This window comes from Vidua chalybeata (genome assembly GCF_026979565.1).
Source record: "Vidua chalybeata isolate OUT-0048 chromosome W unlocalized genomic scaffold, bVidCha1 merged haplotype SUPER_W_unloc_8, whole genome shotgun sequence".
Taxonomy (NCBI): domain Eukaryota; kingdom Metazoa; phylum Chordata; class Aves; order Passeriformes; family Viduidae; genus Vidua; species Vidua chalybeata.
Genome location: NW_026530343.1, coordinates 132,475 through 158,890, shown reverse-complemented (window position 1 = coordinate 158,890; position 26,416 = coordinate 132,475). Strand labels below are relative to the sequence as shown.

Here is a 26,416-nt window from a genome sequence, read left to right as displayed (position 1 = left end):
CCACTTCTGATGCCGGTGGGCCCAGGTCAGCTCCTCGCACCACGCCAGCGCTGAGGGGAACCGCCACCGCCGCTGAGAAGCACTCTGCGCCCGCCTTCCCTCCCGGTCCCGAAATCTGTGCGAATTTCCAGTATTTCCCAGGGAAGGTGGCATAAAAACACCCCGGCCCTCTCACTCCGTCCCACAGTTTCCGGGGGCTGTTCTTTCCATCCCGCTGTAATGCCCTACCGGCAGGGCCCACCCGCAGAAGCCTCGCCCCTTAGGGTCACTGAGCCGATCCAGCCCTCCCCCACCCAACAGCAAGGATTTGTCCCCGGGGAGGGCAGGAAAGTAATAAGTGCTGAGATCACTTCGAGATTGGGTTGATGAGTGTTATTTCTTTGCTCCTCCCCCGCTAGTACTGCGTCACGGGCGCGGTCTATGAGCAGGCTCAGCCCTAGGCTCAAGATGGCGGCGGCAGCGGCGGCGGATAAACAGAAGCACGAGCACGGCCGGGTGAAGATTGGGCACTATATCCTGGGCGACACGCTCGGCGTCGGTACCTTCGGCAAAGTCAAAGGTGAGTGGCAGGGAGTGGGGCTCTCGCCTGCTCCACGGAGTGGCATGGTCCAGTCGGGCTGCGGGGGGTAGTGCGCTGGGCGGGTATGTTGGGCTGAGCAACGGAGTCTCCATTGCCGGCTGAGGGACACGGCCGCCTACAGTCGACTGACGGTGGCCGGTCCTCTTGGGCTGGAGTCAGGTGACCGTTGAGGCCTGATCGGGCCTATGGGGCGGTTTGGGGCTGGACTGCCGCCTTAGTTCGGGCTTGGTCCCGCTCTGTTTCCTGCTCAGAGTGTTGGGGATGGGGTCTGAGTTTCGTCGAGGGCAGTGCCCAGCCATACCTGCCAAGCCTGGTGTGTCACTGAAATGTGGCCGCCCTAGCACCGGGGGCCAACGGGGATGGTGGGAAAGGGGTTGGGGAGAGCGATGTAGAGCTGACGTGTTTTCGGGGCGACCGCGAGAAAACGTTTCACGGGCTGTAAACTGGAGCCTCGCCCCCAGATGCGGTGGCTACAGGGTGGTGGCCGGGTCTACGTTCTGAATGATGTCGACTGGGTGTGGTGGTGTGGAAATATCGTCTGGTATGCTGTGAACGTCTTTCAGGAAAGGGGAGTTGTATTAGCTAACTTCTCAGGGGTAGGGACTTTTAATGGGAAGTAATCGTAGGTTTTGTCTGGGGGTATTCTTGGGGTTAGTCTGGAGGCAAGAATCACACTGTCAGTTCACTTGAGTGATAGTGCTATATAAATTTTTGGTAATGTTTTTTTAAATTAGATATGTGTTATAAAAAGCCTGTGGAAACTACTACTTAGAAGTCAACACTTCATTTTGATGCACTTTGTAACACTGGTAGCCTTGGTTATTCTGGGAAAGGAGCTATGCTTTATAAAAGCTTTTAAGTAGTTAGGCTTCAGTGTATTTTCTGGTGTTCTTTCCTTACTAGTGACTACACAAATGGGGAGGGATTACTAGCTCCCCTTCAATGGTAGCCCACTCTTCTTGGTTATATGTCTCTTTTGATTAGTATTTTTATTATATTCTGGCTTACTTTTAAGGGAAAATTGTCTATAATTACCTCACTTTTTGCTGGGTTTTTTTGTCTTTTTATCTACTAGCTAATTTCTTTTTCTTAATTCTGAGCTCACTCTCTGGTGTGCTTTAATATGTATACTTCTAGTAGCTGGATTATCTCTTGTGCATGTTTGATGTTCTTTCCTTGTGAGGTCAGCAGTCTCTTTTCTCTTTCTAGACAGTTCTATGTGCATGCACAACTCTGAATGCATATCTAGAGTCTGTATAAATGTTTATTCTTTTTCTTTTTGCCATTTCTAAGGCATGGGGCGGTGCAATAATTTTGGCCTTCTGCGCAGAGGTGCCTGTTGGTAAGGCTGCAGATTTTATTACCTCTTTGCAGGTAGTGACTGTATATCTAGCATGTCACTTTCTACTGGTAACGTAGCTACTTTTGTCAGTGAACTATGTCTCTGCATTGTCTAAAGGAGTGTCCTTTAAGTTTGGATGGCTGGAGTAAGTAGCTTTAGTAGTCTCTAGGCAATTGTGGTGTACTGCTTCTCTTTGATTTTCACTGAGAAAAGAAGCTGGATTGACAATGTTAGTTACTACTCTCTCTATATTATCTTGTATCATGATGGCTTGGTACTTTAGGAACCTTTGTGGTGAGAGTTAGTGGCTGCCTTTTACTTCCAGTACTGGGGACACAGTGTGGGACACTAGTACAGTTAATTTCTGTTCTAGGGTAAACTTGTGTGCTTCTTGTATATTCAGCACGACTGCTGATACAGCTCTGAGGCAACCTGGCTATCTCTTGGTCGTTGCATCTAGTTGCTTGGAAAAATAAGCAACTGCTTTCTGGTAGGGACCTAAGTTCTGAGCTAATATCTCTAGGGTAATTCCTTGTTTTTTTGTGGGAAAATAGAAAGAGTGGTTTACTTACGTCTGGAAGTCCTAAAGCTGGAGCTGACATGAGGGTACTCTTTAGCTGGTGAAAGGCTCGTGTGGTTTCTTTTGTCTACTGGAGTTCTCTATTTCTATTGGCAATAAGAGCATAGAGAGGTCTGACAAGTAGTCCATAATTATAAATCTACAGCTGTCACTACTTTGCTATGCTTAAGAAGGTTCGGAGTTCCTTTATTGTCTGAGGTGTTGGGGTTTGGCATATTGCTTCTTTGCGAGCCTGCCTTAAAGTCTATTGCTCAGCACTGACTTCATACTCTAGGTAGATTACGGCCTGTTTTACTACTTGTGCTTTTTTCTTTGATACTCTGTATCTTTGGAGCCTTAGGAAATTTAAAAGGCTTACCATCTAGGCTACACATGTTTCTCTTGTCCGAGTGGCTACTAGAAGATCATCCACATATTGCAGTAGCCTTCTTTCTTCTTGTGGAGCTTCTCAGGACTCTAGATCTTTTGCAAGTTGTTCCTCAATCAGAGTGGGGGAATTTTTGAAGCCTTGGTGTAACATTGACCATGTGAGCTGGGTTTTACGTCTGCTTTTAGGGCTTTCCCATTCAAATGCAAAAAATTCTGGCTGGCTTTGTGGATAGGGAGGTAAAAGAAGCCATCTTTCAGATCTAAAACAGTAAACTAGGTTAGTTCAGGTGTTAAACAAGTTAGTAGAGTGTATGGATTTGCTACTACAGGGTATAAATCTTCTGTTATCTTATTGACAGCCCTCAAATCTTGTACTATCTGATATGACCTATTAGGTTTCTGAACAGGTAGAGTGGGAGTATTGAAATCAGATTGGTATTCCTTTAATAACCCTAAGTGCAGAAAATTTTCAATTATTGGTCTGATTCTTTCCCTGTCTTCTTTTTTCAGGGAATACTACTTAATTCTTACTGGTTATGCTCCTTCTTTAAGCTTAATTACTATGGGGGAGGCATTTTTCACCTTCCTTGGTACATCAGAGGCCCATATTCCAGAGAATACTTGACTTAATATCTCTTCGCTAATTTTTCTTTATTCTCAATGGCTGTTAATGTTAAACTTAACACCTCTATGTACCTTTGATCATTTACTTCTAGAGTAACTTCCTCATTTTAGAATGTTTAGTGAGTTGGGTATATACAAAAACTTGTAAATACCCCATTGTTACTTTAAAGGTTTGCAAAAGTATGCCTTCTTAGACTGGTCAGTTGTTCTCTATACTACAACATAATTATTCTCTACAGGTACTAAGTCTTTATTTAAAACTGAATATATGGTCCCTGTATCAACTAAAATTCTATTTTCTTTTCTCCTGGTCTTACCGCTTCTCGCAGAGGGGTTTGTTACTTCTTAGTTCTGGATGACATTTGACTGCCAGGAGGGGGATGGGTTTGAGTGGGTATACTTGTGGAGCCTGAGTCCTCTTTCTTTTTGGGGAGGTCCTCTTTATCTTCCGTTACTTTAGGAGGAGCCTTTTACAAATCATGTATGTTATTGTGTTTCAGGATGATAAGCTTTGTTTGATTTCATACATCACTGCCTTATATGGCATACTGAATAACACATTTGATTTGTTTTCTCTTTGTTCTATTTTCTTTTTCAAGAGCTAACACTAGTGGGTCAGAGGGAACTCTGAACCCACAGTTACTCTGCTATTTTGGGTAATTCTTTAAGGTGAAAAACATATTAGCATACAAGACTTCACCTTATTTGCTTTCCCATCTTAAAACAGCATTGATTGCAATAAGGTATTATAAGTATTTTTATTTTCTGAGCTGCTCCTACTGGTGGCTTTCTCTCAGTGAGCTCCCCGCCAGAGGGGTTAGTTCGGGAACCTCTTTGCTTTGGTTAGTTCTCATTCCTTATACTATTTCATTTTCACTTAAGCCTCACAGTCTTTTCTTAGTTTTTTTCAGACACAGGCTTCTAGGTGGTAGGTATCAGATGCGATCTTCCACACATAAGCTTTAAGATCTCGGGTTCTGAATCTGCTTGATCAGGAACCTTCAATTTACACTTGGGGCATAGAACAGCAATACCAGCCCCTCTCACAAACTCTGCATTGCAATATTACTCATGAAAGGTGCTAGCTTCTCAGTGCACTAAAAACATCTGGGAATTGCCTGCAGGCTATTCTGTCTATCACTTTGGCCTTTCTCCCTTATTTAAACTCTCTTTCACAAAATCTCAGTCTTTTCTAGTTCTCTTCTTGCACAATCTAATTAAAGATATGCCTACAGACACAGAACCCCCTTCCTTATCTCAAATTCACGAGAGTCAAGGCTTAAGTTGTTGTGGGGGGGAGGAATTCCTGGAATTCCTCTAATTTGTTTTACCACAGTTAAACATAAATCACTATACTGTAGCTCTTCTGCATAAAATGCTACACTTGTTGTAAACAAAATCTTAAAATCTCTACAAACACAACCATACAATTCTGAGAATCAAATTACCACAATGTGGGGGAAGAACTACACAAACTCACTCGGAAAGGTGGTATCTGCGGGGACTACTGGGCTCCAGGACGGTTTGGATGTGTGGTGATGAGGGATCTCTGAAGCCCGGTCTTTAGAGCATATGGTTTATTGTAAAGGATGAAGGGCCCTGCTTGGAGTTGCTAGCCGCAACTCGTGGCAGGCCCAGGGAGAGCGGGGGGAGAGAGGGAGAGAGAGAGAGAGGGTGCCAGGTGGGCGTCCCAGAAGGAAGGTCCAAGAGAGAGCGTCCAGTCCCTCGGCCACACCTTATCAGGGGGCTTCAAGGTGGGCTGGGACAGGACTTGGGCCAATGGGGTTACAGATACCTGATACTTCAGGGGAGGGTTACAGGTATGGGATGAACCATACATTGGGGGGTGATACAGAACATTCCATTTGACCTTTTAGATCATCAGAACGGGGGATTGCTTTCAGCTTGGCTATATTATTGTTTTCGAGATGCTCAGTGATTAAGGTTTGGTATTTCAAACCTTGTTTTCATCTCGATATCTGTATTCTCTGATTCTTTTGCCAGGCCATCATATTTATAGGGCCTTGCTATTTCATCTTCCCCAACAGGTATCTTTTAAAGTGCCCACTTTTCTCAACACAACACAGCATACAGCACTTCAGCACCTATCTACATCAGCTTCTTCTGGTCCCTACACACTCTGGACACAATCAGAATAACAGCACACAGTAAAATTCTAGGAATCAAGTCCGAACTACTGGGGCAGAGGAACTCTCCCCCCAGTTTGTCTAGCTACGGTTAAAATGTGCAGAGTCTACACAAATCACCACTTTTAAACACAGCAAACATCTTCACCTATGTTTCTCTACTTGTTCCACTTCTCCGCAGGGCACTCTCTGCCCCCACAGCTTATCTCAGCCGGTGCCTCAGGCCTCACTCGGTAGCTTCAGATGTGAGTAGAACTTCTTTCCTCCCCCGCGCTGCGGGTACACTCACTCGTTCGCTTGTTCACTCCCTTTATACACTACGCACTCACACAATTACAAACACATTAACTACACAATGTCCGGACACTACAAGCACACAAACTTCGGGTTCACTCGCCTCACCCCTAGAGTTGCTAGCGGCTGCTCTATTGGAACAGTGAACCCGTCTCTAGACCAGCTGCCCTATCGGCTGGGCTGCCTGCAGGCACAGGAACAAGGCTGTGTACTCAGACGTCTCTGAGTGACTGACCAGCAGTCCTGTCTCTCTTTCCTCCCAGGGCTCTTTCGATACATACTGTTTATCTGCACACTAGCAGGTCTTTGTTTCTGCAGGTGGCAAGCTGAGCTAGAGCGGAGCTCCCTCTAGGGAAATTCCCCGGGGTGTGCCAAGGAAGTCCGTTCTCCCCTCTGCCCCTGCGAGGACAGAAACTCTCCTCCCTGGCTCGCCATAATGAATTGTGGTGACAAATCAAGACCTTACAATTCTAATAAAGATTTGTAGGGAATGGTATGTTTTTTATTATAGCGCTGGGCGCACGCAGGAATTTCTCTTTAAAGGGCACGCGTGCTCCTGAGAACTCTCGATCCTTTTTTATTACTTTTACTAATTTACATATTCATAGAATTTTACAATAGGTTCATACATATTCATTCTGTTAATTTCGTGTTACACTTACAGCTAGTTACACTTGTACTGAGTTTTTGTTAGAAAGTACAAAAAGAACTCCTGGGTCGTTCTGTGCTGTCTGTTTCAAAGTCTGAGGAGTCTTTCTTATATTTTATTTCTTTAGCTTAGAAATTTACATTCTTTTTCCTTAGCTGGAGCAGTTTTGCTAGTGCTGCAGTTACTGGACAAAACAACATATTTTACTTATGTTAGCAAGCTCAAAGTGGCACATTTCACTTAAATCCAAATGGATTTCTACCCTGTCAAATTTTCACTCTATCTCAGTTCCTTCGAGGGGATTGAAAATATCATCATCATCATATATGGCAGTTCGGTTATGGGCCACTGGAGCTGCTTCCCTTTTGGTGAAAGTTCCTCTCGGAGTCTTGCATTCCTTCATTTCGCCAAAGGGGTTCCTCTAAAAGGCTGATTCAATTGGCCCCTCCCCCCAGCCGGTTCGGGAAAAAATACCTCCTTGGAGAAAAGTGGAAAAAACTGTTTATTAAGCAAGAAAACCTAAACAATATTAAACAATAAAACTTCTTGCTGCTCCAAAAGAGATACAACCTAAGGAAAAGTCCCCTCCCCTGGGCTGCAGCTTGGCTCACTCAGTCTCTTATTAGTCCCTCCTGCGCTGGAAATGCCGCAGCCCAGGCCCGGCCTGCTGGGCCACAGGTGCAAGCTGCCGCTGCTCTTTTGGGTGTTCAGTCCAGAGCAGGTTTGAGCAGGTCCAAAGAAAAGGAAAAGCCACAGTCCAGGGAACTTCTTTGCCTCAGCTAGCTAAAACTAGCTAAAAAGCAAAGGAGAGCTCTGTCTCGCTGTCTGTCCATCCGCAGACAACACAGTCCAGGAGAAGGAATGTGGAGGAGTGAGTGCAGTTTCTGAAAACAAACTCCGTGCTTCTTCTCACCCCCTTCACTCCTGGAACAAGTCTTAAAGGTGCAAAACTTATTCAGCATAAACAGAACAGACGATTGGGGATAAAAGCATCATACAGTCAACCTAGGACAAAGAGCTGGAGGCCATGGTGCAACAGCAGAACTATGATGTAGTCACCATCACAGAAACGTGGTGGGATGACTCACATAGTTGGAGCACTGCACTGGATGGCTACAAGCTCTTCAGAAGAGACAGGAAAGGGAGAAGAGGTGGAGGGGTGACCTTTTATATTAAGGAGGCTTTGATGCCATAGATATTGAAACTTGAAGATGGAGTTGAATGCCTATGGGTAAGAATTAAGGGGAAGGCCAACGAGGCTGATATCCTGCTGGGAGTCTGTTATCGTCCACCCAAACAGGAAGAAGAGGTAGACAACTTATTCTACAAGCAGCTAGATACTGTTTCAGGATTATCAGCCCTTGTTCTTGTAGGTGACTTCAACCTGCCAGACATCTGCTGGGAACTTAATACAGCAGAAAAGAGGCAGCCCAGGAAATTTTTAGAGTGTATGGAGGACAACTTTTTGTCGCAGCTGGTTGGTGGGCCCACCAGGGGAGGGACTATGTTAGACCTGCTGTTTTCAGATAGAGATGGGCTGGTGGGAGATGTAGTGGTTGGAGGCCACTTGGGGCAGAGTGATCATGAAATTATAGAGTTCTCGATATTTGGTGAAACGAGGAGGAACACCAATAAGACTCTTACATTGGACTTCCGGTGGGCAGACTTTGGCCTACTTAGGAAACTTATTCAGAGACTTCCTTGGGAAGCAGCCCTTAAAAACAAAGGAGTTTAGGAAAGGTTGGCATGCTTCAAAACAGAGATCGTGAGGGCACAGGAACAGACTGTCCCTGTGTGCCGAAAGACAAGTCAATGAGGTAAATGTCCAGCTTGAATGGGCAAGGAGGTTTTGAAGGAACTTAAGAATAAAAGGAGGATGTATCATCTTTGGAAGGAGGGTCAGGCCTCTCAGGAACTATTTAAGGGGGATGCTAGAGCATGTAGGAAAAAAATTAGGGAGGCCAAAGCTCAGTTTGACCTTAAAATGACAACTTCTGTAAAGGATAATAAAAATGTTTTTACAAATATATTAATGGTAAAAGGAAGAGTAGGACCAACCTTTGCTCTTTACTGGATGAGGGAGGGAACTTAGTAACTACAGATGAGGAGAAGGCAGAAGTGCTTAATGCCTTCTTTGCCTCAGTCTTTAGTGGGAAGACAGCTTGTCCCCAGGACAAGTGTTCTCTTGGGTTGGTTGATGGTGCCAAAGAGCAGAATGGTCCCCCCATTATCCAAGAGGAGGCAGTTAGAGAACTTCTGAGATGCTTGGATATTCATAAATCTATGGGACCAGATGGGATCCATCCCAGGGTGATGAGAGAGCTGGCAGATGAGCTTGTGAAGCCACTCTCCCATCATTTACCAACAGTCTTGGCAGGGTTCCAGATGACTGGAAGCTGGCCAATGTGACACCCATTCACAAAAACGGTAGGAAGGAGGATCCTGGAAATTATAGACCAGTCAACCTGACCTCAGTACCTGGCAAGATAATGGAGCAATTTATACTGAGTGTCATCATGCAGCATCTACAGGATGGCCAGGGTATCAGACCCAGCCAGCATGGGTTTAGGAGGGGTAGGTTGTGTTTGACCAACCTGGTCTCCTTTTGTGACCAGGTGACCCACCTGGTGGATGCAGGAAAGGCTGTGGATGATATCTATTTGGACTTCAGCAAGGCCTTTGACACTGTCTCCCACAGCATACTCCTGGAAAAGCTGGCAGCCCATGGCTTGGACAGGAGCACTCTTTGCTGGGTTAAGAACTGGCTGGATGGCCAGGCCCAGAGAGTGGTGCTGAATGGTGCTGCATCCAGCTGGCAGCCAGTCACCAGTGGTGTCCCTCAGGGGTCTGTGCTGGGGCCAGTTCTGTTCAATATTTTTATTGATGACATGGATGAGGTTACTGAGTCTTTCATTAGTAAATTTGCAGACAACACTAAGCTGGGAGCATGTGTCAATCTGTTGGAAGGTAGGATGGCTCTGCAGAGAGACCTGCAATGGTTGGATGGATGGGCAGAGTCTAACAAGATGAAGTTTATTAAGTCCAAGTGCCGAGTCCTGCATTTTGGCCACAATAATCCCCTGCAGCATTATAGGCTGAGGATGGTGTGGCTGGACAGTGCCCAGGCAGAAAGGGACCTGGGAGTACTGGTCAACAGCTGGCTGAACATGAGCCAGCAGTGTGCCCTGGTGGCCAAGAAGGCCAATGGCATCCTGGCCTGTATCAGGAGTGGTGTGGCCAGCAGGAGTAGGGAGGTCATTCTCCCCCTATACTCAGCACTGGTGAGGCCACACCTTGAGTGCTGTGTCCAGTTCTGGGCCCCTCAGTTTAGGAAGGACATTGAGATGCTTGAGCGCGTCCAGAGGAGGGCAATGAGGCTGGTGAGGGGCTTGGAGCACAAGTCCTGTGAGGAACAGCTGAGGGAGCTGGGGTTGTTTAGTCTGGAGAAAAGGAGACTCAGAGGTGACCTTATCACTCTCTACAACTTCCTGAAGGGTGGTTGTAGTCAGGTGGGGGTTGGTCTCTTTCTCCAGGCAGCAACTGACAGAACGAGAGGTCACAGTCTCAAGCTGCATCAAGGGAAATATAGGTTAGATATTGGGGAAAAAGTTTTTCATGCAAAGGGTGATCAAGTACTGGAATGGTCTGCCTGGGGAGGTGGTGGACTCACCATCCCTGGATGTGTTTAAAAAAAGACTGGATGTGGCACTCGGTGCCATGGTTTAGTTGTGGTGTTAGGGAAGGGGTTGGACTTGATGATCTTGAAGGTCTCTTCCAACCTTGTCATTCTGTGTGAAAGCCTGATTTAGTAAGATGCGAACACCACTGTTGTAAAGTTTTAGTACTGGTTAGCTTTTAAAAATTATTTCCTCAACATTCCATTTGTTCTTTCAATCAATCTTTGCATTTGGTGAGGAGGTCCGTACTGAAGAACGAGTTGTTTTAGTGCTTTAATTCTTTTATGTTCATTAGCATATTTAGTCAGTTTAGCAAAAACATTGTCCTGATGCTGTATCCACCGCAGAGAATATATATCACCACCTTCTTGACAAGGGCAGGGGGCCAATGTAATTGACCTGCCACATATTTAAGGCCCACCAACCCTATTTTATCTTTGCCCATAGCCTATATAATGTCCTTAAATGTACCTGAGTACAAACAGTACATTTACATACACGTGGTTATAAATGTGTAATGGCAACGGAACAGAAAGCATTAGCAAGATCTCTTACCGCCTTCCAGGGTTGTAAAATTTTTGCTTGTTTTTTTTTTTTTTTTTTTTCTTTCCATGAGAGTAACCATGTCTGGCAGTGTAACTGCAAGGGAGGGGGGCGACTTTATTCAATTCTCTATTATCTACAGTCATTCTCCGAGTGCCATCTGTTTTTTTAACAGGCTGCCAAATAGGATTGTTAAAAGCAGTCATGGTTTCCTTAACAATTCCCACTTGTTGAAGTGCCTGAATGGATGGAGTAATTTTCTCTTTTCCCCAGGCATATGATATTGTTTTGCAGTTACTACCTTGTCAGGCACAGGCAGCACAACAGGATCTCACTTTGCCAGTCTGCCCAAGACTCGTAAATTCCAGTTGAGAAGTCCTGAAGCAGAGCCGGCTGTTTAAAGTTTCAACTGTTTTTCCTGCCAACATATCAATACCCACAATAGATTTTTTTTAAACTGGGGCAGTTAACACAGTTGTGGTAAATGGAGTGGCTTTTCCTATTAAGGTAAACTTAGCTCAGAGGGCTGGGGTTAAATTCCCCTAAATCCACAGGTCTGTGATGCGGCTTCTTTATTAGTGATATCATTATGTAATACAGTAACCTCAGCTACAGTATTCACCAGAGCTATCACATGTAAAATCTCCCCAGACCACCACTTTATAGTTAAAGGAGCATAGGGGCATTGGTTCCCCCTCACAGTAAGAGACTACAGTGATGGCAATTTTGGGGGACCTGCCAAACCTTAATTTCTGGCATTTGGGCATTTTCCAAGTAGCGCTTTGCCTTGAGATGGCAGTTGGGAGTGGGGCTGGAGTGGTTGACTTTTTTGCATAGGTGCGGACTTTTGCTGTTGGTGGAACATTTCTGATGTCATAATCCCATTTATTTCTTGGCTTGGTAGGGGTACCTTTTTACAGACAGGTTTCTCTGACTTGAAGACAGGTTTGTTGCTTTCTATGCAAATTAGTTCTCACATGCAGTCTTTCTGGAAATGGGTCGGTTTTAGGGGTCTTGGGTGGTCTTGGTCCCCCCCTACAGTCCATGCTCACTACTCAGCCTCATTTCTGTGCTTGTGATGTGCTGTGTTGTGCTTATCTCCAGGAGCTACAAGAATGTTTGTCCCAGAAAAGTGCTGCCCTACCTCTGCATGGCTCCTTCTCCAGCCACATCCTGTTCTTTCCCACAGATTGCCAACAGTCCTTGGTTGGCTCCACCGCCATCTGTCTATTGGCGTTTGAGACATACATATTAGCCCCTTATCTTCTGGGATTCTACATCCTGTCTGGATTGAAACCTGTACTCACTGCACAAGACACGACTGTTATCAGAATGCTCCCAGGCACAGCAGAGTAAGGTGATGAGCAGCACAGCACTACAGCAGCAATTAAAGCAAAAAGTGGTCACTAACAAGCACTAGATTCTAATAGGCAAGCAAACACCATGGCAAGCACAGGAGCCTGCCCGTTATAAGCTAAACTGCAATAACAGCCACAAATTCGATCTAGCACATCCCCAACAAACCTGTTGTTATCTCGACCCCCTCATGGCCTACATTGGATGTCAAAAAAGGACTGTTGTGGTGGAGCTACTGTTATAATTTTAACATGTTCTTGAATGTCACTCCTGTTAATATTTCATCAAATAAAATTAACTTGAAGGGCTAATAATCTGCCTTATTGACACACTTAAAAACACCCCAAACTTGCCAGTTTTGTTATTGCTCTATTTTCATAATACCCCTCTGTCTACTTTATTTGGTTTAAGTTGGGTTTTCTTTTAGGCTGCTTTGTAGTTACTAATCGTGTGAAGAGTACACACATACATGTATGAACATCACTTTTTAAGAGTAGAGGGAGAAATCACTTTGTGGTAAAATGCAGCATCATTCTGCATACTGACTTGCCTGCCATAAGTGGTCTGGGAATTTACTTAGGAACTGAAAGCAAAAAATTGTGTTATCTTGTCCCTAAATAATGTGCTATGTTGTTTTCTTCTTGCTCTAGCTGTACTTCATAAAAAAGGCATATTTTATTTGTGATACACTAGTTTTCTTCTTGAGCACACATTCATTTAACACCATATCTGTGATTGTTTTCCTGTAATCTTCAGCATCTTCCTTTTCTGGTGATTGATATGGTTTCATCAATTGACAATAAAAGGATAAACTAACAATTTAATTTTTTTTATTTAGTTAGGATTTTATTGAGACCTCATGTAATGTAGCATATGGCTTCTTGAAAGTGGGTTTTTAGTTTTAACAGTGGTGTCAGCCCCAAAAGATGAGTGGGAAAACCAGTGCTTAATAATTCTTAAAGGGCTCCTGCTGTTAAGATAGCTGTCATTTGAATTCACTCTGCTATTTACCCTTTTACCCTCCCACATAACTGGGAAAACATCACATCAGTACCAGTTCAGCTTTTCATCTGGCTGTGCTAGCCTGAGTTAACTAATGACAGGATTAGCTCATTTGACTGTCCCTCAGATGGGCAGTCATGGAGAAGAAAGCTGTTTGTAGCCAATATCCAGGCAAAGCTAAAACACCACAGAAGTAAAAAGCTGTGGCATAAAAGAGTACTGGACCAAAATCAGTTATGTGTTAAAAAAACTGATGATTCCTGCTGCAGGCAAATGCAAACTTTCAGATTTTTTTAAATAGTTAGACTTTCAGTGATTTGTACTGAGAAAATGAGGGTACAAATTAACTTTGTAAATATTCAGAATTTGTTTGAGGCTGTAGGTTCAAACCCCTGGTCTGTATTGCCTGCAAAACATGTAAATTGGTCTTCCTGATTAAGGCAGTGATAAGAGATGTGAGAATGGACAATGAAGATCAGTTTGCTATCTAATGATGTTGTGCAGCAATAGGCCTTTGCACAGCATCACAGCATTAACTATTTTTTTGGTAAATATTAATGAAAATGTTTAGCTCATATTTCTAATGACTACCTTCCTCTAAGCCTTGGGGTGGCCATTTGGCATATGACAGAAATGCCTCATTAAACACAGCATATGCTTGTTCAGCTTTTTTTCTACAGCCTTCATGACTAGTACCTGCATTTCATAACAATGTCATATTTACTCTGAATGTCCTCGTGATCTGTTTTCTATTCCAGTTGAAGGCCAGGTGAATTAAGTTTAGACACTTTTGCTCCTGCACTTGAACAGTTCAAACGAGTCATTGCTGCTTTGAGACTGTCTTGGAAATCTTCATGTTATGCATAGCCATGGTGAAGCATGAGGGCAATTGGCATTATCAAAGAATAAAGAAATAGAAGGAAATGTTAGATCTGTAAAGGGAGCTTTTTACAGTGATTCTTTTGAAGGACTGATAGCTCAGTGAGGCTTAGGGTGACTAATATAAATATATTTTGATTGCTTCTTATTTCTGAGGCTTCTTAGGTAATTTCTGTCAAGAGGTTATACAAAGTAGCTTTCATAAATATAACACTGGCTTCTTTTCTACATGATGTTATCTGAGGTCTTGCTTTCAGTTGTCTTTAGGCCAAATTCAAAAGTAGTCAGCAGTCTGTTGCCAGTTAGTGTCTGCTGTTTTGGTGATACCAGATATTTTGAAGTACTTCATCTGTCTTAGGTTGCAAATGCAAGATGTGGTGGGGGCTGTGTATTCTATTGCCATCTGTTAGAGGTGGGACAGTTATCTTCTGTTAATTGGCTCACTCTTAAAACCAAGTGGGGCAGTTTTCTTTATCTCTTCCACAACCAACCATCCCTCCAGGGAGATATGTTCTGTTAATGGGCCATTGAGTCTCACTGCATGACTAATAAAATTACATCATCCCATTGTGAGATTCTCCGCCCAGGGGGAGGAGCCAAGCACTCCTACCTGAATATAATCTGAGATTTGGAACACCAGACACAGCCTTTTTCCACTGGATTCCCAGAGGAGCAGCTTTCTTTTCCACTGGATTCCCAGAGGAAGACCAGGCCCATCTACACCACCATTAGACCTTCAGAGGAAAACTGCACCCTTCTACAGGATCACTGCAGCCACCATTTATTCAGACTGCTACCAACACCCTGACCAACAGGGTGTCTGTAGCAGGCAGAGGCCCTGCAAGGCCTCCCTAGCAGTCACTCGCCTAAGATAAGAAATGCATAGTCATGATGACTGGACCAAAGTAGCCCCTCTTCTGCCCTCGGACCCTTGTTATCTCTCTGTAAGGCTATAGGTTGTATTCTCCTCAACCCTGGCTATTGGACAATTTCCAACACCCCAGTACCCTATATTAACCCCCATCTCTGCCCAGTTAGGTAGGAGAGCTGTCCCTGCATCCCTTCACAGGAGCTGAAATTAAAGGACACCGCTGTGGAACTGCATACAGCCTTCTCTCTCTCTCTATCCCTGCGTCTGCCAAAGGTACTTGCGAGCACAGAGCGAAATCACTAAGAGCTGAACTCACAGAGCTGAAATTACTCCAGAGTTGCTCACTAAGTTGCCTGTGGCTGGGAGCTGAGCCGAGGGACCCAGACAGGCTGAGCCTATTCAGCACAGCACTATCCGGGACACCTACGGCAGTGGCAGCCGGGGTCGGATGGACCCCGAGCCCAGGCCGCATTAGGTGTCAGGTCATATTTTGTCTCTGTCAGTGTTGTTTTGTATTACTGCATTTTTATTTTTATTTTTATTTTTATTTTTATTTTTATTTTTATTTCCTAGTAAAGAACTGTTATTTCTATTCCCATATCTTTGCCTGAGAGACCTTTAATTTAAAAATTATAATAATTCAGAGGGAAGGGGTTTACATTTTCCATTTCAAGAGAGGTTCCTGCCTTCCTTAACAAACACCTGTCTTTTCAAAATGAGACAGATTTTGCCACCCAACGTGGGGCACAAGGGCATCTAGAGAAAAAGGGTGAAAAAGGAATAACAGTTCTTGAGTAACCTAATTTTTGTGTGCTGGATATAGAAATCTCATTAGGTGTCGCCATGTGGTCTAGTTTACCCTGGTTTGGGTGGCACGTGGTCATGGCTATATTTCTCCCATTTGCAGGCCCTTATCTAAACATGGGTACTATAACCAAGGCTACTGTGGCTGTTATCTGGTTTGTTTTATGGGTGAATAAGGTGAGGAATTCATGGATCTTTAACTTCCTCTGGAAAGCAGGCACATGGATTCAGAGCTATTATACACTAACTGTATGTTTTTGGGGTTACTTTAATAATGGTACCTACTGCAAAGAAATGACACCAGGGGAAATTTTTTCCCAACCCTTTAACCATCTCTTTGGGTCTGCCCCATCAGTTTTTGAAGGGTTCAGATCCACTCTCAATGCCAATGTTATCATACTGATTTGTTAAAGAAATATGGATATTGATCTAGTACCGATATCCAACTGTGACGGACAAAAACTCTTTAACAGTTTAAAGTTAGAAAGTGTATGTTTATTGTGACGCCGGGCAGCGTGCGGGATAACTCCCAAATACACACTGCACCTTTCAGATGATTACAGAGTCCTTTTATCTAAGTATTGAATACCCAAAATGCAAATACATATTCATAATTTTGGTACAGCCCATTCTTCGCTTCGTATGCTAATCATTTCAAAAGCTATTAAGCATGTGTAGTTTGTTCCTTGAAATGGGTTGGTGGTCCCTTTCATGGGGAGGGGTCCCAAAATAAGGAAGTAAATGAAGTCTTCCTCATTCTGACCTTTCTACCTTTTCAATGCAAATATGACAAATGAACTCTTGGTAGAACTCCCATTCCCTGTCTTCAATTGGTTTCAGAACAGAGGAGGCCCACAATTGTCTTATGTTCTTAAAAGCTATTTGTCAGTTTCTATATTCTTCATTATAAACCCAGCTAACTAAACATTGTGTTGACAAGCAATCAATTATTAATTAACTACTAACTCTCAACTTCATCAAGGCCTACTCATTTATTTTAATTAACTCTAGTAAGGCTTATCTCTAACTAAAAGCTTAACTCCTCTAAACTCTCTAAATTCCTTAAAGTTTATGTTTCAGTACAATGGTTCTTGTTGCCTGTTAAGCCTGTTCATTTTAGCATTCAGAGATAAGGGAAAATTGACTTGGATAACCACCCTGATACCTACCCCAGAGAATAGGGATGCTGCCCCTGAACCTGACATGGCCCTAGAAACCAGGGATGCTGCCACAGAGCCTGACACTGCCCCAGAGACTAGGAATGCTGCCCCACTGCCTGACCCTGCCCTGCAGCTCACCTCAGAAATAAACCACCCAGACTGGGGCTCTGGTGAAGGAGATAAGCAAGATGGGCCAAAAGCTGAAGAAGTACATTTCCCCAGCTGGTGAGAAACCCTCCCCCTGCCTTGAAGAGGGAGAGCCTAATGGTGCAGCAGTGGAACCCACAGACATTACAACTGTCCAGGTTCCAGCTAAACTGCAAGGGCAGTCACAGCCAGCAGCAGTCGCCCCCTGTGGAAATAAGGAAGTCTAAGATGAAATCAGAGCACCCAGATAATAAGGATAAGAAAGGAGGGCCCTCACAAACCGCAGGGGAGCCAACGGTTGAGATCATCACTGAGTCCCTGACATATGAAAGTCTCCGTAATCTGCACAAGACATTGTATGATGGGGGCATGAGGCTTATACAACCTGGTACAGGCATGCAAGTGGATGGTGGTGAGGCAAGGAATTTGGCACCCTTGACCCAGGCCTCAGATATGAATCAGGTTTTCATAAGAGACCCAGGGCCCCTTTCCCTCTGAAAGTGGCTTTTAATGACTGCAAGAGAGAAGTTTGTCCACAGAGAGAGAATGCAGGAGTACCATCATAGAATGCACTGGAAGAGCCTTGAGGAAGGGACCCAACAGCTGAAAGAAGTGGCAGTATTGGAAGTACTCTTTGAGAGGCATCAATGACATGATGACCCCAACAAGGTCAGGTGCACAGGGCAAATGTTGTGGAATCTGGCAAATCTAGGGCCATCTCAATACACCACCTTGATTGCAATGATTAATGCCGATACCAACCGAGAGTCAGTGGGTTCTGTCGCCAACAAGCTTAGAAATTACAAGAGTATGATCAATAGCCTGATGTAGGCACATGTGTCTGCTGTGATTAAGGACCTCAAAGAGATGAGGGAGGTGGTGAAGGAGGAGGTGAGGAGGAACAGTTCCCATATCACACTAATGTGAGTCACAGGCCCCAAAGTCAGAGCCCAATGTCCCCCATCTAGACAGAGAGGGTACACCCCACGAGCTGACCTGTGGTTCTTCCTGCATGACCATGAGGAAGACATGGAAAGGTGGGATGGGAAACTCACTTCTGTCCTGGCAGCACGGGTGCTTCAACTCAAGGAGAGAAACACTAACCAAGTGAGTTCCACTAAAGTGAAGGTAGCCTCATCCTCCCATGACTGAGCTGCTGGGTATGATCTGTCAGATCCCCTTGAAGGAACCTCTAGTATGCATGCTCAGGAAGAAAATTATAACCAGGGCTAGAGGGGCCCTGCCTCTAGCCAGGAAGAGGCACAGGAAAACCATGTATTTTAGGTGGTGAGGATCTGATGGCCTAGCACATCAGAGCCACAAAAATATGAAGCGTTAGTTGATACTGGTTCACAGTGTACCCTAATGTCATCAGGACATGTAGGGGCAGAACCTGTTTCCATTGCTGGGGTAATGGAGCGATCGCAGCAACTGACCCTGTTGGAAGCCGAGGTGAGCCTGACTGGGAAGGAGTAGCAGAAAGATCCTATTGTGACCGGCCCAGAGGCCACATGCATTCTAGGCATAGACTTCCTCCGGAACGGCTATTACAAAGACCCAAAGGAACTCAGGTGGGCTTTTGGAATAGCTGCTGTAGAGGCAGAAGACATTATGCAATTAAACACCTTGCCTGGACTATCAGAAAACCCATCTGCAGTAGGACTCCTGAAGGCGGAAGTGCAACGAGTACCAAATGCCACCTTGACGGTGCCACCACTGGCAGTATTGAACGAATTGAGATGCCGTGATCCCCATCCACAGAATGATCCGTGAGCTGGAGAGCCAAGGGGTGGTTAGTAAGATCCACTCACCCTTCAACAGTCCCATTTGGCCTGTGCACAATTCTGACAGTGAATGGAGATGAACTGTGGACTATCGTGGCTTGAATGAAGTGACTCCACCACTGAGCGCTGCTGTGCTGGACATGCTGAAACTCCAGTACGAGCTGGAGTCCAAGGCAGCAAAGTGTTATGCCACTATTAATGTTGCTAATGCATTTTTCTCCATTCCTCTGGCAGCAGAATGCAGGCCTCAGTTTGCCTTTGCCTGGAGGGGAGTGCAGTACACCTGGAACCAACTGCCCCAGGGATGGAAGCACAGCCCCACTATCTGCCATGGACTGATCCAGGCTGCACTGGAAAAGGGTGAAGCTCCAGAATATCTGCAGTATATCAGTGACATAATTGTGTAGGGGAACACGGCAATGGAAGCATTTGAGAAAGGAGAAAGAATCATCCAGATTCTGCTGGAAACCGGCTTTGCCATCAAGAACAGCAAAGTCAAGGGACCTGCCAGAAAGATCCAGTTCCTGGGAGTAAAGTGGCAAGATGGATGGCATCAGATTCCCACTGAAGTCATCAATAAGATCACTGTGATGTCTCCACCAACCAGCAAGGAGGAAACACAAGCTTTCCTAGGCACCATACGTTTTTGGAGAATGCACATTCCTGAGTACAGCCAGATCGTGAGCCCTCTCTACTTGGTTACCTGCAAGAACGATTTCCATTGGGGCCCTGAACAGCAACAAGCCTTCACCCAGATCAAGCAGGAGATTGCTCATGTGGTAGCCCTTGGCCCAGTCAGGATGGGACCAGAGGTGAAGAATGTGCTCTACTCTGCAGCTGGGAATAATGGCTTGTCCTGGAACCTGTGGCAGAAGGTGCCTGGGGAGACTCGAGGCTGACCACTGGGATTCTGGAGCCGAAGTTACAGAAGATCTGAAGCCAACTACACTCCCAGAGAGAAGGAAATCTTGGCTGCCTATGAAAGAGCCCGAGCCGCCTCAGAGGTGATTGGCATGGAAGCACAACTCCTGGCACCCCAACTACTGGTGCTGGGGTGGTTGTTTAAAGGAAAGGTTCCCTCTACCCACCACGCCACTGACGCCACATGGAGCAAATGAGTCGCCCTCATCACACAGCATGACTGTATTGGAAACCTGAACCGCTCAGGGATTTTGGAAATAATTACAAACTGGCCGGAAGGTGAAAACTTTGGTCTCACTGACGAAGACGAGCAGGAACAAGTAGGATGGGCTGAAAAAGCTCCCCCGTACAACCAACTACCAGAAGAAGAAACACGATACGCTCTTTTCACTGATGGTTCCTGTCGCATCGCATCGTAGGGATGAAAAGAAACTGAAAAGGTGCCATATGGAGCCCTACACGACAGGTTGTACAAGCTACTGAAGGAGAAGGTGGATCAAGTCAACTTGCTGAACCCAGGGCTGTTCAGCTGGCCCTGGACATTGCTGAAAGAGAGAAGTAGCCAAAGCTCTACCTTTATACCGATTCGTGGATGGTAGCCAATGCTCTGTGGGGCTGGCTGGAAAGGTGGAAAAAGGCCAACTGGCACCGTAGAGGAAAACCAGTTTGGGCTGCTGAAGAGTGGAAAGACATTGCCACTCGGGTAGAAAGCTATCTGTGAAAGTCCGTCATGTAAATCCCCATGCCCCCGAGTTGGGCTAATGAGGAGCACCGAAACAATAAGCAGGTAGATCAGGCTGCAAAGATAGAGGTGTCACAGATAGATTGGCAACATAAGGGGAAGTTGTTCCTAGCTCAATGGGCCCATGATGCCTCAAGTCATCAGAGCAGAGATGCTACCTATAAGTGGGCATGAGACCAAGGGGTAGATCTAACCATGGACAGTATTTCTCAGGTTATCCATGACTGTGAGATGTGTGCTGTGATCAAGCAGGCCAAGCGGGTGAAGCCCCTATGGTATGGTGGGCGATGGTCCGAATATAAGTATGCAGAAGCCTGGCAGATTGACTACATCACCCTTCCCCAAACCTGCCAAGGCAAGCGCTATGTGCTGACCATGGTGGAAGCCACCACTGGATGGTTGGAGACCTACCCTGTGCCTCATGCTACTGCCCGGAACACCATCTTGGGCCTGGAAAACCAAGTCCTGTGGAGACATGGCACCCCTAAGAGAATCGAGTTGGTCAACGGGACCCATGTCAAGAATGGCCTTATAAACACCTGTGCCAGAGAACATGGTATTGAATGGATATATAATATATCCCTTATCATGCACCAGCTGCCAGGAAAGTTAAACAGTGAAACGGACTACTTAAGACTACCTTGAAGGCACTTGGCAGGGGATCCTTCAGAATTTGGGAAATGAACTTAGCAAAAGCCTCCTGGATGGCCAAAACTCGAGGGTCCATCAATCTAGCTGGTCCTGCCCAGTCTAAACCTAATCTTAGGTGAGAACTGTGTGTAAGGTGTCATTGTGTAGAGTTTATTGATTTGGGTATGATGCACATGGTAATAGAATAAGGGGTGGATAATGTCTTGGGTTTCAAATGCAAGATGTGGTGGGGGGTGAGTGTTCTATTGCCATCTGTTAGAGGTGGGACAGTTATCTTCTGTTAATTGGCCCACTCTTAAAACCAAGTGGGGCAGTTTTCTTTATCCCTTCCACGACCAGTCCTCCCTCAGGGAGATATCTTCTGTTATTGGGCCATTGAGTCTTACTTCATGACTGATAATATTACATCATCCCATTGTGAGATGGTCCGCCCAGGGGGAGGAGCCAAGCAGTCCTACCTGGGTATAGTTTGAACTTTGGAGCACCACAGGCAGCCTTTTCCCACTGGATTCCCAGAGGAGCTGCTTTCTTCTCCACTGGATTCCCAGAGGAAGATCAGGCCCATCTACACCACCACTAGACCTTCAGAGGAAAACTACACCCTTCTACAGCATCACTGCTTCAACAGAACTACATCTGTCACTTCAGGAGGACTGCAGCCACCATTTAATTGGACTGCTACCAACACCCTGACCCACAGGATGTCAGATCGTATTCTGACTCTGTCAGTGTTGTTTTGTATTGCTACATTTGTATTTTTATTTTTCCTAATAAAGAATTGTTATTCCTACTCCCATATTTTTGCCTGAGAGCCCCTTAATTTCAAAATTATATTAATTCAGAGGGAGGGGATTTATATTTTCCATTTCAAGAGAGGCTCCTACTTTCCTTAGCATGTCTTTTCAAACTGAGACATCATCATAGAATAAATAAGTTGTTATGGCATGTGGATAAAGGCTTAATTTAAAAGCACAGTTTCAGTTCAGTATGTTTTCTCATTGGGATTAACAGTTTAGTTCTAATGTGATAGCATACACATAATAATAAAGCTGCAAAGCTGCTTTACAGTAGAGAAAATAGAAATATTTTGTCTTGATTAAATGCATGTGGAAAAACTTGTATTTGCTTTTACATTATGTAGCAACATGAAGATTACTTTTGTAATCTTTGTAATTAATTTTGAGTTCAGCAGAGGTCTGTTACTAATGTCCATTCAAGTGGACAAGGATGAACCATGTAGGTGTGTGTCTGGAATCTGGCTTGTCTTCAGATGGTAGGATTTAGGGTAGTGGATGAAAGTGATGTAGGTATTATAGTATTAGTGCTATATCACTGCATGCAGAAACTAATGCAGATAGTGAAGCCTTCTAGTGGAAGAGATACCTGTAACCGCGCTGCGGTCACAAGGAAGATGTTCTCCAGCCAGCACACTCCCCGAGACCCCCGGATCTCTACTGAGATCCCCTGGGTGGCGGTGCTTGCAGGGGCTTGCAGCTCCCTGCAGCAGACGGCTGTGGCGTGGGTAACACAGCAACAGCCCAGTACAAGAAACCAAGGTGAAGGAATAGAGAGGGATCACTTGTTTGAGTTCCAAGGAAGTTTTATTCCCCAGAGGATTCAGGGACAAGTGACCATAACTGAGGGCAAAAAGCTGCTTTTAAGGAGAGGCGGGAATAAGGGGAGGACACAACCTTTTACCAATAGGAAGGCATTAGAGGAGGAGTGCAGGGTAAGGGCTATCCAATAGAAGCCACCAAGGGGAAGGAGCAAACCTTGCACCCCAGTCTTGCTTTGAGGAAGGGATGAAGGACAGGGAACATTCCAGAAGGGAACAAAGGAGGTACAAGGAGACTGACAGACACTTGGCAGGAGAACCTTGGGGTAAACAACTCAGGACTGAACCATTAGGGAAGCCAAATGGGGTACATGGAATGAACCATTACAAACTTATAACAAAGAATATTTAAAACCTACTACAGAAGAACAAACTGTGAAACAACAGACTACCACAGATACCTTTTGTGGTTTATCTGTAATACGATGTTGAGTTTAAGAAAAATATTCTTAGCAACTCTATTGTACCTAGTTTCAATAGCACCTGCAAAATTAAGGAATTTAAGGGGATTGCCTGTCTAGGAAATGTTTTACATTTTCAAGTTCCCCTGCTGAAAGAAAAATGAAACTCCCTCAGAAGTAGGAAAGAAACTGAGGAATGTAAGAAGTTGCATGTTTGCATTACTTCTCATAGTTACTACTGGATTTTATTTTGTGCATTTCATATAACTTTTGTCACTTATATATTAAATCCCTGGTGTTTGCTGCACAGAATGTGGAGCTTATTTAGGGTTAGAGTGCTCCAAAGACAGATAAATAATTATTAAGTAAACCAATTAGATACTTTTAGCTGTAATTCAGAGTAATTGCTGAAACAGGCTTCTTGAGGAAAGAATAGTGATGATGTCCTTAGTAAGAGTATCCTTGCAGATAAAGTAGAAGAGTGTGTTTGAGCAGGTTGCCAAGTGAACCAAAAGCTTGGAGTGACTTGTACAGGGAAAGAAAATGGTCTCCCTAATTAGAAAGGATGGCAGTGTTTTGGGATGCAAAATGCTTTGTTTACAGTAGTGCAAAAACATAGTCATGCTACAAGACTTCTGAGCATTAAGGTTCATTCCTACATATCCAGTTCATCTTCTAATGATAGAATTCTGGGAGAAATTGGAGTAGGGCAGAAGAAACGATGTGCCATCTGGTTTTCAACCTCCCCAAAGATAATGGGGATAATGTGGAATGCTTACATCTTAACTGTGTGTCCTAGGGTGACGTTATGGTGCTTGTATCCCCAATCATGTGTTCTGTTTATGCCTGATATTATGTTCTGTGCCTTCAGGACTGACTCTGAAAGTGACGGTTTGTTTTGTCTTGTTATCAGCCGGCTCACCTCCCCCCATGGGTCTGTGTCTAGGAGAGGCTAGGCTTGATTGCTTGCTTGCTTGCTTGCTGGCTTGCTTGCTTTCACTTTGCCCTTGCTTTTGTTTTTGCTTATTAGTTTGTTTAGCTAGGCAGTCCAATTTTTACCCTGGACTGTTTTTTTTTCTTCCCTTTCCCTTTCCTGAATATCATCTGAACCTGCTCTGGACCTGGACCTGGGAAATACCAAGAAACACAGAGAGCCTGCATTTTGTGACCTGCAGCAGCCATCCCCAGCGCTGGAGACCGAGAACTGGGCGACCACTCCCAGGAAAGACTTTCTGAATTTGTCATCTCTTCAGAGCGGTGAAAGAGTTTTGTCATCTGGTGTTGTTTTTTTTTTGTATTGGGGAGTGTTTTGCTTGTTGAATAAACAGTTTTTTTTCCACGTCTCTCCAAGGAAATTCTTCCTGAACCAGGTGGGGGAGGGGCTGTGGGGGGTTTGCTTTCTGGGGGCTCCTCCTGGAGGTTTTCTCCCAAATTTGCCCTAAACTAGGACACTGTGATATTTCTTGGCCTTGTTTCTTGCAGTTGGTAAACATGAATTAACTGGGCATAAAGTCGCAGTGAAGATCCTAAATCGACAGAAGATTCGCAGCCTTGATGTTGTAGGAAAAATCCGCAGGGAGATCCAGAACCTCAAACTGTTCAGACATCCTCATATAATTAAACTGTAAGTATTATTTGCTATAATCCTATCTATTTAAACAGTAGTCCCTTGCTCTCACTGGTCTGAAACATGTTTAAAGGGCAATACTATTCATGGCATACTTTTAGGAAAGTAGCCAGTTTTCAACTATGTAACCATTTTTGGTGTACTTTGTAATGCATTTCCACAAAACTGATTATTCTGCAGGGCAGAGGGCTTCCATTAGTTCTTTACTTACAAATTCTTTGGGCAGGTATAGAGAAGGTAGTGGCATGATGGATGCTTATAGTAACATCCATCTCAGTTGTTTTAGCTGCTGCTTCTGTTTTCTTTTTTCTGGTTATGTTTGAGCTTTGTTTCTGCTTGGAAACTGAGTTCAGAACAAGATTGTAAAGGGTACTTCTATAGTAAATTTGTTGTGTTTTCTTTACTCAAAATATTTTTTAGGGTTGTGTTGGTCAGTGCCCTGGTTTTTCCTGTGTAGGTGGTGCTCTAAAAGATTTTTCTGAAAGATGTGCAGTCTGTTAAATGGGATCTCATATTTCAGAGTTCTTCAATATAGCTGTTACCACTTAACTAAATAAATGTGATATTTACAGTGTGCCTGTTTACATTTTTTTGATCAGTAGCTCATCAACAGAGTTCGGAATGTGGTTATGTCCCAGAGTAGATACCTTGTACCTGGTCTGAGGAAATAAATTATAAATACTATTGACTTTTTTACTTTTCCTATAAAGTCAACCTGTACATCTAGCAGGGCAAATTTAGAATGTGGGTGACTTTGACTGTTAATTGTGGTGTTGGAGTTAAGGTTTTCTTTATTGGCAGAGTCTTTTCTTTAGATCATGTTTTCACTGATATCCCTATACACTCATTTGGCAACAGCACTTATACTGGAGCTAAATTTGATTGTGTCAGATCACACTGACTTCTTCAGTGGGTCAGTTTTCAGAAGACTATTGAGCTGATTAGTTTGGCTGCAGAGCTGCTAGTGCTGCCAGTTGGAATTCATTAATGAGTCCAAAGTACATAACTGTAGCTAAAACAAAATAGGAAGTGTAAGTGTGCCAATTGAGATATTTGGGCTGGAACAAGAATGTGTACTTCTGGTGCTGCCAAACTTTTAATTCATCTTAACAGGTTTCAGGTTGCAATTTCTTTCTTGGGGAATTATGGGGAGAATTTTCTGCATGTTGAGAGAAAGGACAAGATGAAGGAGATGATGGAAAAATTGATGGGTCCCAAGCTTTTCAGTTGGTCATCCTGTATTTACAAAACAGAAGGGTTATTAACCTGAATGCAAATAGCATTTGAGCTATAACTGATACTGTTGTGTAGATAGACTTGCTGGTGACTTTGGATCATGCTGCTTCTGCTATTAGCTGTATTAGGGAACTGCTAGGTTGTTATGAAGCAGAGTGACGCAGACTCCCCAGGCAGGTGCAAAAGAGAGCTCCTTTATTGCAAAAACCAGGCCTTTTTAAGCAGTTGAGCTTTTATCAGTTACATGCTTTTAAAATACAACAAACATAATCCAACCAACCACCATACACCACAATGTGAACACACAATGGTTATATAACTTTTTTTTCTACCTCTAATTCAGCTGAGTCACTCCCATAGTCCTTTTCTACTTAGCCGAAGTAACAGGAGTTAGTCATGATTTTGCAAGGCCTTC

General features: G+C 44.3%; 1 protein-coding gene across 3 annotated transcripts in view; it reads left to right on the top strand.

The window, feature by feature from the left end:
• Positions 1-408: 408 nt before the first annotated feature.
• Positions 409-26,416, top strand: part of LOC128783021 (5'-AMP-activated protein kinase catalytic subunit alpha-1-like) — a 47,683-nt gene continuing 21,675 nt past the window's right edge. Inside the window, exons 1-3 of one of the 3 annotated variants that reach the window (XM_053933594.1) lie at positions 6,412-6,429; positions 24,281-24,416; positions 24,621-24,762. In XM_053933594.1, the coding sequence (XP_053789569.1) occupies positions 6,427-6,429; positions 24,281-24,416; positions 24,621-24,762 (281 nt within the window). In that variant the 5' untranslated portion in view covers positions 6,412-6,426. Of the gene's footprint in view, positions 560-6,411; positions 6,430-24,243; positions 24,417-24,620; positions 24,763-26,416 lie in introns of those variants that run through there. The other 2 variants (XM_053933596.1, XM_053933595.1) reach the window with 2 other exon arrangements.